Source organism: Anopheles merus, chromosome 2L (assembly GCF_017562075.2).
Source record: "Anopheles merus strain MAF chromosome 2L, AmerM5.1, whole genome shotgun sequence".
Lineage (NCBI taxonomy): Eukaryota > Metazoa > Arthropoda > Insecta > Diptera > Culicidae > Anopheles > Anopheles merus.
In genome coordinates, this window is record NC_054083.1 from 11054607 (window position 1) to 11069496 (window position 14890).

Consider the following 14890-nt stretch of genomic DNA (forward strand, 5'->3'; position numbering starts at 1 on the left):
TAAGCCCGTGGGAAGCTGAATAAGCGATTGAAGCTTCTAACACAGCGTACATCTCTTTTGCCACATGCGGGTCGATTTACTGCGCCTCTTCGTCGGCCACCTTCCAAGGAAGTGTGCTTCCGATTTGCGCCCGGATGTGTGCTCCAAATGATTGATATTGGCCGTGTCAAGAAATGTTGCTTGTCAGTTTCAGCTTCACATGCGAAACACAACACGAACTGACAGCCCAACAATACCGCGAATCAAGCGATGCGGCAAACGCTATTGGGTGGTTAAACTTTTCAAATCACACAAACCGGCCGCGCAGAGGGTAATGTGAGTTTATCTTTATTTTCGAACATCATCTCGTTTCGCGAAGCAGAGTGAAGAGAAGCAGAGAGAAAATGAAGAGTGGATGAAGTTTTCGTAAAAAAAGAAACAATAATAAACCAGAATCAATCATTGCGATTGGGGGTTTTACATTAAATGTTTCGTACCATGAACATTCTGGCGGAAATGGTTTGGATAGGAAGTTAATAATTGTAATTTGTATTTGTTTTCTGTTGATGGTTTTGAGTATTTCTGTTGAGTAGAGGTAGTTTTTTGTTCAGGATTATGTTATTTCAGACATGGCATGAAACAAATATTGAGACTGCTTCTTTTTGTGCAGAAGAAAATGCATCATTTCTGTTTAAAGGGTTATAAGGCGTCATCTATAGATTACATAACGCTACAAAAAGTCTTACAACGTCATATAGTTGTAATATATGTTTAGTAAGAAATTCAGAATATATTATACGTGTCACTCGTTACAGTAAGTAAGCATCACCAATTGCATAGTGATGCACAGTGAAAATCTAAAATCAATTGGAAACAATAAAAAGGTACAATAAATTAAAAGAATACAGGCGGTCCCCGAGATACACGGTTAATGGGGACCGAAAACGGCTGCAAAATACCGCATATCTCGAATTTCTGCGTAAGTAGAATCTCGTAATTTCCAGTTAAAGTACCACTAATCTTCGTGTAATTTTGCAAGTAGGGGGTGGTTTTAGGCACCAAATTAATTATTTGATGTAATTCTGACTTAATTTAACAATTTTACTCCATTTGAAATGGTGTTTAACATTCGATCAATAGGGAAATTATTTGGCATTTGACAATGGATGTATCACATCAGTATATTTTGCTCAACTGTCAAATTTAGAAAACCGCATATCTTCGAATCCGCGTATAAGAGGTACCGTGTATCTCGGGGACCGCCTGTACACGTTCCAGCAGAAATATAGACACACTGCGCGAAATTAAAATAGCACCATCATATTTTTTTGCAATTATTATAATTTTACCTTTGCAATTAAGATTTTTTAGTTCAGCATGGTCAAACAACCTGTAAACCAGCAAGCACATTACTTTAGTAAATTGATCGGCAATTTTTCAATTAGGTAGGAATATGCCGCAAAACAGGGGCGAAGTAAGAAGAGAACCATCTCGTTAAACCAGCTTTATGGTAATTTTTTCGAGATTTCGTATAAGTGTTGATTCAGTTTTGGAAAGAAGTTTTTTTATATACAGATTGGACTGATCACAGTATCTGGCGTACGAAAATAAAGTTTAATGCAAAATTTTGAATGGTAGAGGTATATTACGACTGTGTATAAGCACAAGCGACTCCGACCCGTTGGTGCAGCGAGTTCTGGTCGGGTCGAGTCAAGGTAGGTTCAATCCGACCAAACCAGACCCGAACTCGCTGCACCAAAAAATATCAAAAGTCCAACTGGTGCTATTTTTATTTCGCACCTGTTTTGCGAAATATTTATGCATAATTGAAACATAGACCATCAATCAATTAAACTAATCTACTTGAAAATATCTTAGTCGGAATGCAATCCACAATTACTATGACAAAAAACATGGTGGTGCTATTTTGATTTCACGCAGTGTGTACGGACACAGGATACATAATTGTGCTTGTCATAGCCTGTAAGCAAGTTAATTTGTTTATAAATTGCTAATATTAAAATGCATTGTTTGAAAACACGATTCAAAATCAAGTGAACACGAAGCACAGGGTAGAACATCGGTGGGGACGTCAGTATACCTCCAAGTTAATTAAGTCTTTGCCACTTCATTTGGGCCACACTTCATATGCAGCTTTAAATCTTACAACAAAATACCAAATACTTCCAAAAAAACACGTTCAACAAAAATAAAATACATTAAATTTTCAATAATCTAATAGTATTGAGAGATGTAATAACAGAAAAATTAAACAGACTACAATATCTCTTTTCTGTTTACATTTCGCAATCTGTTTATCAATGTCCTTGACCATTGTGCTTAGGGTAATAAAAAAACAGTTCCAAACCAGAAAACAGGTACTCAAAATAAAAAAAAATCACAATAATCCATAATAATTCGTTTTACAAATTGCATACATCACAAATGCTACTATCAAAAGTGTCTCAATCACAATCAAAAGCATGACAGCAGTTCCAGAATATGTTTTCAATTCATAACCCCAAACTCCAAAGTTAACACAATATGAACGACTGGGTGTACATATTCAAATCCTTTACGTCCCTTCCAGCCAAATATCACACTAACAAGAAGCAGAAACTGTTCAACAAAACTCATGAACGATAACAACAATAAAACAGACACATACGGGGGAGAAAAACTCCATTTGCTAAGTTACCTTGTTGACACACGCCTCCGAGGAAGAGTAAAATGCTTTTGGATACCTTTTCCGCTTTATAATTGCATTTGGCGCCAGCGTTTCCGTCTCCCGGATGGAATCGATGCGTCGACGATATGTTTGCTGGGACGGTCTTGTTATGGCAATTGTATGCCGTGAGTGTATCATCGCCACCACCAACAGCAGCACCAGCAGCCGCAGCATCACTGTTGCAAGGAACCAACTGACGACAATCCACCGGATATAGCCAGTGGCATATTTTCCATCGCTGTCGAGATGAGCCGGCTGCATTCGTAAAGCTGGGCTGTGATCCCGAAAAAGTAGACCCGCTGAAAAGAAAACCGACCGTTATTCGTCGCATGGCACAGGCACGGCACACAACAATAACAACGCAAAAAAGTGGTTCCAGAAATGGAAACGGCTACAGTCAGCCAAGGACAACGAATGGAACGAAAAGCGGAGCAGAAACACCATTTTGTGATCATCGTTAGTTTCTTCGGCAATAGGAGGCAAGGCGAGCGCCATTAAAAAGATGCACCAGTACCGTTCGATACGACAAACTTTGCATTTGCTGATTGAAATGAAAAATGTTCCTTGTAATAATGATTTTCTTCCGGTGAACGGGCAATACCAATTCCGACATTCTTCAGATGATTCACAATCCTCGTACGAGTACCGCCTGTTCCCTTACAGGTCCGGAAAGGAAGCACGTTGGCACATTGTTCCAGCGCTCTGCACTCGCTCGTGCAGCTGTTAAAACTTTTCGATGCACACTGCCACACAAAGGTGAAGCTCATTCCACTAATGATGTAGTCCAAAACCCGATTGAGCAACGACAATACAATGTGTAGCTATGCGACGACCTGCTGAAGAGGGGAAAAAACTAGTTTGCTACTGCGCGATCGATCAATACCTTGGTAAGATGCATATAACGTAATCAAAAGCATTAAATGCAATTGAAGAGTATTGAAATAGTATCGATAAATTTCCCAAACACAAACTCACACGACCATGTAGAGCAGAGCTCTATTGTTGATGGAAGGAGTCCGTCAGACCTTATCGAACCCATCACGAAATCACATTTAGTGAATTGCAACGGAATGTTGTTCGCAAAAAAAAAAACTGTTTTTTAAACTGCTACGCAATTGTTGCACATATTGGATGTTGCTGACGGATTATTCTATCGTTTGATTTAACCATAAGAGCATCATCTTCCTATCACTGCACCCACACGCATTCAATTACATCTATTGAACATGTAGACCCACCCACTTCGTATGTACACACAAACATATATTCAGTCGCTTCATTTCAACGTCTGTGCCGTCCCCAAAGAGTCTAAACGACAGTTCGCATCAACGCAAACAATATACAAACGCTATGTGATGTAAGCCTAGCCCCGTTTGCACCTACCGTATGTCAGGCTGCACGTTAGCTGATGCGCTCTTAGATCCCTGCACATCATCATCTTCATCAACGTTGTAACTGATGCCTGTCGTTTCTCGGTGCCAATAGCTTCGCCGCATCGGTGACAGCTTAGGACGGTTTAAAAGAGATTCATTCAGGCACGTTTCCGGCGACACGTTTCTTCCCGCGAGGCCTGCCGTTGTTGCACCGGCATCGTCAGCGTGAGAGAAGATAGCTTTCTTCCATATTGCTCCGTGTCGCGCGTTAGTAACATCGTCGGCGAAATTGCATCGAACCGAACGTGTAGCATCATTTGAGGTATTGCTTTGTATCATATGAGGTGCTAAGGAAGTGCGTCTTTCAGATACTGTGAAGGAAAATGTTATTGAAAATATAATTTTATGATTAATGTTTTTTAATGCGAAGTACAACATTGTATATTGTCAGATTTTTCATATTAATTAAAACTATCAAATTATGGCAGAGCTAAACAAATAATATAATGTAAATATAAAATGATATAAATCAACAGTTAAATAATCTACAAAACATAAGTAAGAACACTTTTTCTCTTGTTTGTTTGAAAGCAAATTGATGCCACCTACCATATATTGAAATATATCTAAGGAATAAAATAACGAAACAAAGCACATTTACAAACCACATTAAAATCAGATACACGATTTCACAACAACTTGCAGTGTTTGTGTTAGCCCGTTGGATTTCCTTGCATGTGTTTCCTTAGGTTTCTTCAAAATATCGTGGGCTCAACCGGTGTTTGAACCCGGGACCTCTCGCACCCGAAGCGAAAATCATACCCCTAGACCATTGAGCCGATAAAAACAGCGGATTACACACACACATAGGTTAATAACATTTATCGACAACATTCACAATAAAGATACACGACATCATAACAAACTTGGCAGTGTGTGTTGGCTGTTGGATATCCTAGTAACCGTTTGCTTGTGTTTCTTCAAAATATTATGGGCTCAACCGGGATTTGAACCCGGGACCTCTCGCACCCGAAGCGAAAATCATACCCCTAGACCATTGAGCCGATAGAAATAAGAGCACACGCTCACATATGTTAATAACATTCATCGACAACATTCACAATAAAGATACACGACATCACAACAACTGGGCAGTGTTGTGTTGGCCGTTGGATTTCCTAGCCACCAATTCTGTAGGTTTCTAACAAACATTGTGGGCTCAACCGAGATCCATTCATTATAAAGATTTTGGAAAAATCAGCAGAGAAACTTCCTGCATTCCCAAGATCATATACAGAACAAGAAACGATCAATTTAAATCTGCCTAATGCGTTCTAGTGTGAAATGATAGATTGTCTGCTGTTCAGGCGACCAGACCTACCTATTAGTCTATAGTTCTACCGATTATCGAACAGTGTACAAATTAACAGGCTCTACAAGTATTCCCATTTTTAAAAGATCGACAGAACCAAAATCACGTTCACGTTCATTGTAATGATCGACGCAGTTCATTCACGTTCACTTAAAAGAAGCGAAAAGCCCATCTCTAGACAACTGTAGCCAAAGTTCCTCTTTAATCGTATTTCCTGTAAATACGATTGTTTTAATTTATTTCAATTAGTGTCTTCTTTAATAATGCGTACAATATAGTAAAATGGTATAATCACTACTATTTGATGGCATTTTCGAGAACCACATCTCCACATCTCATGAAACCAAAAAGGGTTTAGACCCTGTGTGTGGGGAAAGACTAAGGAGGAGCCACTACAACGACGAGTTGTATGAGTTGCGATTGCCAAGCACAGGTTGACTTACCATGTTCAACACCTTAAACCGGGTGGCCCAACGCGTACAATTTTAGAAGGCAAAAGAACAGTGAAGTTTTGGTAGTCCCAACTGAGATTGCAAGATGGCATGAATACGTGCGCTATTATGGGATATCATATTCGTAGACAAAGGTGCAAATCGTTGAACGTTTCAGGACACTTCTGCAGCATGTCAAGAACGCATAGCGGCTGTAACTAGTGTCGTGCATCATGAATCTTTGCAAATATCTAAACATGCATGATTGTTTTCCATTCTTAGGACTCTAAAGATTCATTCAAGTTTCCAGTATGAATGAGATTTTGGGACGACTATTGATGAATCTTCAGAGATTCGGAAATTTGGAAAAAATCATAAACCTTTGAAGATTATTTAGAGATTCATCTCTCGTTCAGGTCCAATTCACTTTGAAGATTCGTATAGATGCATGAATCTTATTAAATGTTACTCATCTCGAGCTGTAATGATTTAGTGAGTAAGTAAGTCGCTACGGCTAACAACATGCCCGTTATGGATTCAATCAGCATCTCTCAGATCTCTCCATTTGCTATTTCTTTCTTTATTTCACCCTCACCTGCATCTTCGACGAAAAAACTGAAGCACAAAACTGTCACCAGGATTGAGCCGCAGCCAACCATTAAGTACCACACGATTATTTCGAACGGAAGCAGGAACGGATTCTTTACCGCATCATTGCGCGGCGGATGGCGAAAGATGAAGCACGGTCTGCAACAATATTTGTACGCACAGAAAAACCAAGGTAAGAAAAAGCAAAGAAAGCCGATCAAAATAAAGGGCCACCAACCGTTACACCCCATCATACTTACCGCTCGACAAAGGTGCGGGTAGTGTAGCTGACGACGCGATGGCGCTCCTGGCGAAAGAACATGGGCGAACCGCCGAGATCGACCTCTCGCCGGGACAAAGCACCGATCATACCATCAAACTTGCCGTTCCGCAAATATCCCCAGCTCTTGGTGCGTCGGTTGACGAAACTGCCCCCGTGTTCGTTGTACCGAGAGAAGCACAAGTTTGATGACTTTAGTACGGAAGTTGCAATATACCTTGTCCCCACCACCCCACCAAAGCTCAAGCCCCTACTAAGGCTAGTGTCCGCAAAAGTTTTACCAAGTGCGAACAAAAACGACACCGAACCCCCAAACTGTCAAACAAGCCACGACTCCTTCTGGATCCCGGAACGCCACTTTATCAGAACTGGACATCGTCATCCTGGGTGGGTCTCGCGTACGGACGCTTAACCTAACCCACTTCATCGGCAAACATCATCATCACCATCATCATCGAACGTATCTGGTCCGGTGCTAGCGTCATAATAATCATCAATCATGTGTGAAAAGTTAAACCACAAGAGCTGCCCAAGCTCAACAATCATCCCTTCCGCCCCAACCGCCTGCCCCTTTATCATCCTTAATGAATCGAACTTTAGCCTCCCGCGGTAGCAAGCACTTACGTAAAGTTGTAGAATTCCTTCAGCATGCCCATCAGCCCGTAGTTGTAGCGATGGACAGAGTCGAGATGGGTGTTCTGTGGCGTCGTTAGGTACAGTTCGAACGGTTGGTGCGGTTTCTGTGTCACCACGGTCATTATCTTTAGCCGCAGTCCGTCCATGTTGCGTCGGCGAACGACGGTCGACTCGCGCTTTGGTATCTGCAGCCCTTTGGCGGGCGAGTAGCAGCCCAACGGTTCTATTTTCAATTTACCGCCACTGATGAATCCGGGATTCCTTCGTAAAAGAGCAAAAACAAACTCGGATTTGCTTGCTATACATGACTGCAGTAAGATTTTTTTTTCGGTTTTCTATTGCTGCTACTTATACTTTGCTAAAATTGCATTATTCTATATTGAAAGAACTACAGCTAAAAGAAAAGCGGAATACTTTACAACGCTTCGCCAATCTCTTTTAATCTAATCAACGCAAGAAAGGAAAAAATATTTCAATGAAAAAGATTGCATAAACTCTATTCATGCTTAGTGTAATGCAAGGTTTACGACGTTCACCTTTCTTTTGTACTATTTTAAACAAGTTTTATTGCTACTCTTTATCCTTCAGTTATTCAGTTCATCAGTTCATCAAACCAGCGATTTATATATATATATATATATATATATATATATATATATATATATATATATATATATATATATATATATATATATATATATATATATATATATATATATATATATATTAAATACATTTCACATCGTATTTTAAATCAAACAAACTGAATACAATGGAATGCCGTTTACTCAGATACTCAGATAACACGATAATAAACCCAGGATTCATTTTTATACACGATTTCGTAAGTTTTTTTTAATTTCCATAAAGTATAGAAAAAAAATATAGCAAGTTTTTAAGGAGATCATATTTCACTAGATAAAAACGATTTTTTATCCAAGAAATCGTAAATGCAAATTTGTCCATATGTCCAAACATCCTAAAAGTTTAATACCATGATTATAAGTCACATATTAATTGTTACAAGGTTTTCCGAGTCAATTTTCAATGTCTTCAATATTTTTCATTGATTGCGAGGTGTTTTTCAACAGCAAATGTCAAATGTTGTACTTGCATCACAATAATATTTCACTTCTTCCACATGATTTTCCACACGTCTGAAGCTGGATTGAGTTTGGCAGTTTTTTTTATAATGTGTTGAAAATCATATGCACGAATTGAAATTTTATTTTGATGCTAATACACCATTTGGCAGCTGCTGAAAAACATCTTGGAAGTGGTGAATACACGGTTTTTCAAGTCAGTTTCGAATTTAAACATTGTTATTCACCGCATCCAAGATGTTTTTCAACAGCTGTCAAATGGTTTATCTCACTATATATAAAATCGAAAATCGCCACAATGACGTGAGAGCAAACATTCAGCGAGAGAGAGAGAGAGAAAGAAAGCGGTGAGAGCAGAGCTATCTTAGCAACGCGCGTTGCGGCGAAAGGACTTGCTCCATGCACCACTGCTAGCCCGCGGGTAATGAGGGCAATGGTTACTTAGATTTTTTGTTTACACAAACCGATTTGAAATCACATGATATTGGATATAATGATTTTTTTAATAATTGAAGATGCAAATTAGCAAACTGATGATGATGTGTCGTACCTCATACCCCTTCCCATTATAAATCAAGACAAGACAATATAAAAAAATCATGTTTGGAAACCATGCAAATTAAATTTATTGTGAAATGGTTGATATTCCAATTAAATCAATCATTCATTAAGCCAGTATAGTTGGCTTTATGCACCTTAAGCACCTCGAGTACTACATACACCGTTGTCATCGGTAGATAAGTGTGGTACATAATATCCTGTAAAACGGGTTGCTATACCCAGGACGTCGAACAGGTACACTCCCTCAAATCTTCTTCTATTTGGCGTAACGTCCTCCGCGGACATGCAGACCTATACAGGCTTTCGAGACTTAATTCATTACCACGTAGCCGGATAGTCAATCCTTGCTATGGGCAGACGGTCCATTCTGGGCTGGAACCCATGACGGGCATGTTATTGAGTCGTTCGAGTTGACGACCATGTACCACGGGACCGCCCCAAATCTACTACTCCCTCAAATCTACTACTCCGCAATATTGGCTGAGTCAGGACAAGGAAAACGCATGACAATAAGAGGCGGATGTAGTCGAGAGACCCTAAGCGACCATATGCTAAAAAGCCTTGCTGAAATTCTGAGCGAGAAAGCAGCGGATGTTGATGGCTTGAAAGTTAAAATTGAATTTGTAACGATTTGCTCGCAGGTGGGAAGAACTACTTATTTCAGGATGTCCTTCCAGAACAAAGCACTAAAGGGAGAGATGGTTCATTGCGCAACATGTCTGCAACATACTGCGCGTTAGGTGAGACAACCGTGCGCACTGCATTTATCCGGATCAGCATCAACTGCCGAATGATCCACAATGAAACTATGCTTACTGTAGCGTGCCCAAGAGGGCTGTTAAGATTCTGACTGTATCTATCAAGAGTGATGACGATATCTACCATGTGATGCTATCACCGTATTATGGTGTTGGTTAAGAACAACCACGTTATAATTAAGGACACATCAAATTAGAAGCATAATCTGAAAGATGTGGGCGGTAAGAGTAAATAAAGTAGTATGAAAGTAAACGCGAATTTAGTTAATTGATCTGGGAAGGCTATAACAATGTTGAACCTTTGAATCCGTTGAATATTTTCTATAACAGTATAGATCGCAATATTAGAACTTCACATTTGGAATGGTTATATGAGGGGATATGTTCACTGTTGAAGTTTGATACTTGGCGCAACATTAACAATTGTCTCATACACAAATACCAATTCCATTTAATACTTCAAAAACAGTTTCAGGACAATAAAATAAAATTTTGATGGCGTTTTTGGAAATGACGCGCATAAAATTAAAGACCAAGAAAATTTACATTGAAATTGTTCTAAGCATCTATTACTCATAAACAGGTTGGCTGATAAGTCCCCGGTCTGACACATAGATGGCGCCGCTAGTATTAAATGCATATTATTTTTATATAGTACCAACCAAGGTGGAATGTTATTCCACATCACTCTGATCTGATGCGGGTGATGCGATCCGGCTTCAAACCTCAGTGAAACAAACGATAGCATCAGCAACAGCAAATGTGGAATAACATTTTTCACGCGTTGAATAACAATGCTTACATTCGAAAGTGACATGGAAAACCCTGTAATGCAATTATATTTATCCATTGGCAGTTATGATGTGTCTACCCCATTTCAACACAGTGACCTCACGTCAAAACCGTTCAAAAATGAGTGGCAGACAAAAACAATCCGTAAGAACAATACATCATGCTCAAAAAGTGAGCGTGCAAATGCGATTATTAGCTATTATTCCTTAAATTATTCCTTATTGACAACACATTTAACTTGCTTCCTCACTTAAAATTTACTACAATTTTAAATTTAAAAAAATTAATTTCATAATTCACCGCATCCGTTCATATGTTTGCGCCCTCCTCTCACCAACGTTTCCGTAGTGTAGCGGTTATCACGTCTGCTTCACACGCAGAAGGTCCCCGGTTCGAACCCGGGCGGAAACATATTGTTCCTTTTTTTAAACATTTTATGGGTATTACTTTTTAACACACCATATGTCAATTTTACATGGGATAATTTACGTAATATTTCTTTACTACTACTACTCATTTACCAATCATCTTTGCATACGGCGAAAATACAGATCGCTGATGAGATTCAGCCGTGGTGTGTAGTATTGCTATTCGAACATTGTGTACACTCTTCTACAGCCCAAGAGCAAGCCTATTTATGCACATTGATAACAACTAATCGTACTTGCACGTGAATAGCGCAAGATTACGGACTCAAGCAATGTGTGAGACCTCATTCTCTCCGTGAGCCTGTGAGCATGGCATGGCATGGATTAAGAAACAAGCGAAAAAGCTAACCAATAATGACGAGCGTGTGAAACGTGGGGGTGCTATCCTCGCTTCAGCTAAAAGCTGCAATGCAATGTGTGTCCAACGAAAGGGGGATACGCGCGCAACAGCGCAAACAATAGAAACGGATGATTACCAGAGATCATAGAGTGTGAATCCCCGATAGGATGGATCCGTAGGGCTTGCAACGGTTATTTCCGCATTGATGCTAACGTTCATTGTTGCAAGCAGGTCGAAGGTATGGCCGCTGGCGGTTGCTTCACTGCCGTTGCTACTAGCTGTCCAGTCGCTGTCCATCGCACCGTCCGGTTCGGTGCCGTTGGTAAAGGATTGTATCGGTTTAGCCGTTTCGCCATTCTCGGTGCTGTTGGTGATCATAGTCCAAGGACACGTGAAGAGACCATTTTCACCAGTGGTACCTTCTTCCTCGACACTGTTGTAATGGTTATCAATTATTAGCCAATGAAATGACGCATTGAAGAGTTCATATCTCGAAGCCTGCAGTGCAGTAAAAAAAAGTGTTTGAGAAAAGTATTTGAAGATATTTTTCCAATAAATCTTTTTATGGCTTTCAAAGTGCAGTTTAAAAAACAAAAACACGATTCTTGAACTGTACTCCCGTACCACAGTTTCATGATTACCACACGAACAGATGTTCGATTATTGAGACAGGCAAAATTATGCCAAGGCCGGTTACCTCCTTTTCAATCCACCTACAATCGCAAGCCATTTAATACACGTGTGAGCCACCACACGTTGCCAACGATCTTAACCGTTGCCGTTACAATTGTACCGGCCGACCGCCAGTTGGTAAAGCGGCACACGTTCGCCTTTTCCCCATAATGTCTGTCAAAGTTGAGCCTTGCTACAGTGATAGCTGCGAAGGCAAATGTTATGAATAAAGCAGCTTCCCACTGACCTTTATCGGAAGAATACAATACCGGATCGTGTTACAGACGTGCCGCATTGTTCCCACGACCGACGGCTTCACGTAAGCATGGCATGCATGGGCGGGTAAGCGGTCCAGACCCGACCCAGCACCATTAGGATAAACAACCTGCTCACCTGCTTCAGGACATCCGGTGCGTTTTCGCAAGCCATATCGAGCAGCACAAATTGATGAAATTCGAGCGACTGCCGAAGAGTGCTCGAAAACCGCTCGTGCTCTTGTTCGTTCCTGTCCGGTGTCGGCCCTGGACCGATGTGGACCATTCTCGCCCAGACGCCTATGGTCGCCAGTTGCGATAAAACGTTGTAAATGAGCAATAACTTCTGATCACACCCGAAAACGATGCCCAGCTTTAAGCCTTTATGGTCACGTATAAACCGAAACACAAATGTAGCAACTGTTTCACTGTAATCGTTGCTCTTAACAGCATATCCGCAGGCCAAACCCACCGCAGCTAGGAGAATTGCCGGCACAGCAATCCACGGCGACAATATCATTCGCTTATGCCCCATCCGACGCATGGCGCTTCGCACGCGGTGCATCCGTTGCACAATCGCACTCACTCTCTGAACACACTGGTGGGGTGATTGGGGCTTCAATTTATACCTGACATTAAGGGGAAATACGGGCGAAATTATTCCATCACCAGTCAGCCATAATCGTTCGACAACGTGCATGAATGATGAGGGTTACTGGGCCAACAATAACGCACCACACGACACATTGGCGATATGAGACGATCTCACTGTGTTTCAATTGCCAATTTGAAGTTGGCAGGGCATTTATGTTTCGGCATGATGGTTTCGAAACGATTGGCCTATCAATTTTTGGCTGCTAGAGGTCTGGTGGGTCGGTTTAATAAGGACAACATTAATATTGCAACATAATGTATATTGCACAAGCGGTAAATTACTGCAAATTGGTGATCGACGTTTTGATGTTTTACTTCTTTTCGTAGATTGACTGTGTGCTGTGTAATTATACAATTAATTCACAACTAACTGAAGAGTTCCGTTCAATAGATATTCCGTTCTTTTCAAACCTATATCGAAGGCTTACAAAAATGATTGTAATTACGGCCAGGCCATATTGTCGACATATTTTGTGGTTGGTGGTGTTTCTTCGAAGGATATGCCTCCAACGGAACTGTCTTTTCCCGGGCTTGCTCGGTTTTTGTAAAACATGTTTTTAGAGATGAGTTGATTTTCTTAAGATAATCTTATCTCTACACATTTTTGGTTATTTCACAACTTAAAGTTCCTCGCACAAACTTCACGTGTTGGTACATATCGTTTTTAATGCTTATATACGCTCTGCATGGCGAAAAATAAGTAATTTAACTCATATTACTTTATCACCATATGGCAATAAATATTAGAAGTAGAAATCACTAACTTATAGTATGGAAAATAGTATGTAGTGCGAAATAATATTTGTTGATTGTAATATAAAGTGCATGGACGATACAGACTTACTGTTACTACTGTATTATAACGTAGGCACTTTCTCGTCAGAGCCAGATAAGGCAAACTCAAAAGATTGAGATGTATAGATATTCCCCGCTATACGCCATACTGGATATACGCGATTTTCTTAATTTGACAGTTCTTCGAGCAAATTGTACTGATTTGACACATCAAATGTAAAATGCAAAATAAATTCCCTTTTGGTCGAGTTTTAAAAATTTTAAAAGGTACAAAATTGAATCATTATTTGAAATCAGGTGAAATAACTAATTTGATGCCTAAAACCTACCATTTCAAGTAAAATTATACGAAAATTAGCTATAATTTGACATAAAAACCTCGAAACTAACGCTAATATTCGAGATACGCGATTGCCCCCGGTCCGCATTAATAACGTATATCAGGGAATACCTGTATTCATGACAATGCGGCTCATAGGTGACCTTCTTTCATACTGTATTATTTGTATGTATATAATTGCAATAGTTTGTGTTGAACCTTCCACGCCACACAGTTAGTTTAAGTATTGTGATATGATAGTTTTTTCTTGAACTTGATTATACTAAATGCTCAATTAAAACTTTACGCTGACTATATTTATTACATGAATATCATTTCGGTTTATTTATTAGATGAATTTGACCTAGCGTTTTATAAAATGTATACGGGAGGGTTCAACTCAGATCAACATTAAAGCAATCCTTAGTAAAATATCATCCTCGCAATCAAAACGATGGCCAACGCTCATGGCACATACCCTTGGCGAGAGCATAAACCAACTCTTGTTTCCGAACATTGTGTGTTAATATAGAAAATAGATGCACGCAACACGATCAATAACTCCCCGGTACAAAGCAGAAAGATAACTGTAAACAATAACCATTTACCAAACCACTTACACGATTTGTAACGCTTTTTTTGTCGTTTGGAATCAAACGGAAGCATTAAAAAAGTGGACAACTACAGTAAAGTCGTGCATAATAATTAATGATAACGGTAGTAATAATGAAGAATAATAACGAAGAATTTAGTATGCATACAATGCTAATGTTAACCACATTCTAAGCTTTTCGTTACACACACACATATTATTAATGTGAGAATTC

The 14890-nt window shown here is 39.8% G+C and overlaps 1 protein-coding gene and 2 non-coding genes across 3 annotated transcripts in view; 1 reads left to right on the forward strand and 2 right to left on the reverse strand.

Moving 5' to 3' along the window:
* LOC121592230 (ionotropic receptor 75a) overlaps window positions 1-14282 on the reverse strand; it is a 22113-nt gene extending 7831 nt beyond the window's left edge. The window contains exons 1-7 of the mRNA XM_041913636.1: window positions 13714-14282; window positions 11506-11802; window positions 7376-7648; window positions 6732-6899; window positions 6479-6630; window positions 4091-4451; window positions 2661-3006 (exon numbers count right to left, since the gene is read on the reverse strand). Coding sequence (XP_041769570.1) covers window positions 2661-3006; window positions 4091-4451; window positions 6479-6630; window positions 6732-6899; window positions 7376-7648; window positions 11506-11747 — 1542 coding nt within the window. The 5' untranslated portion in view covers window positions 11748-11802; window positions 13714-14282. The remainder of the gene's footprint in view (window positions 1-2660; window positions 3007-4090; window positions 4452-6478; window positions 6631-6731; window positions 6900-7375; window positions 7649-11505; window positions 11803-13713) is intronic.
* Window positions 5073-5144, reverse strand: Trnap-cgg. The gene has a single exon. It is a non-coding gene; the product is annotated as a tRNA-Pro (tRNA).
* Trnav-cac lies at window positions 10940-11012 on the forward strand. Its single transcript has one exon. It is a non-coding gene; the product is annotated as a tRNA-Val (tRNA).
* Window positions 14283-14890: the final 608 nt, after the last annotated feature.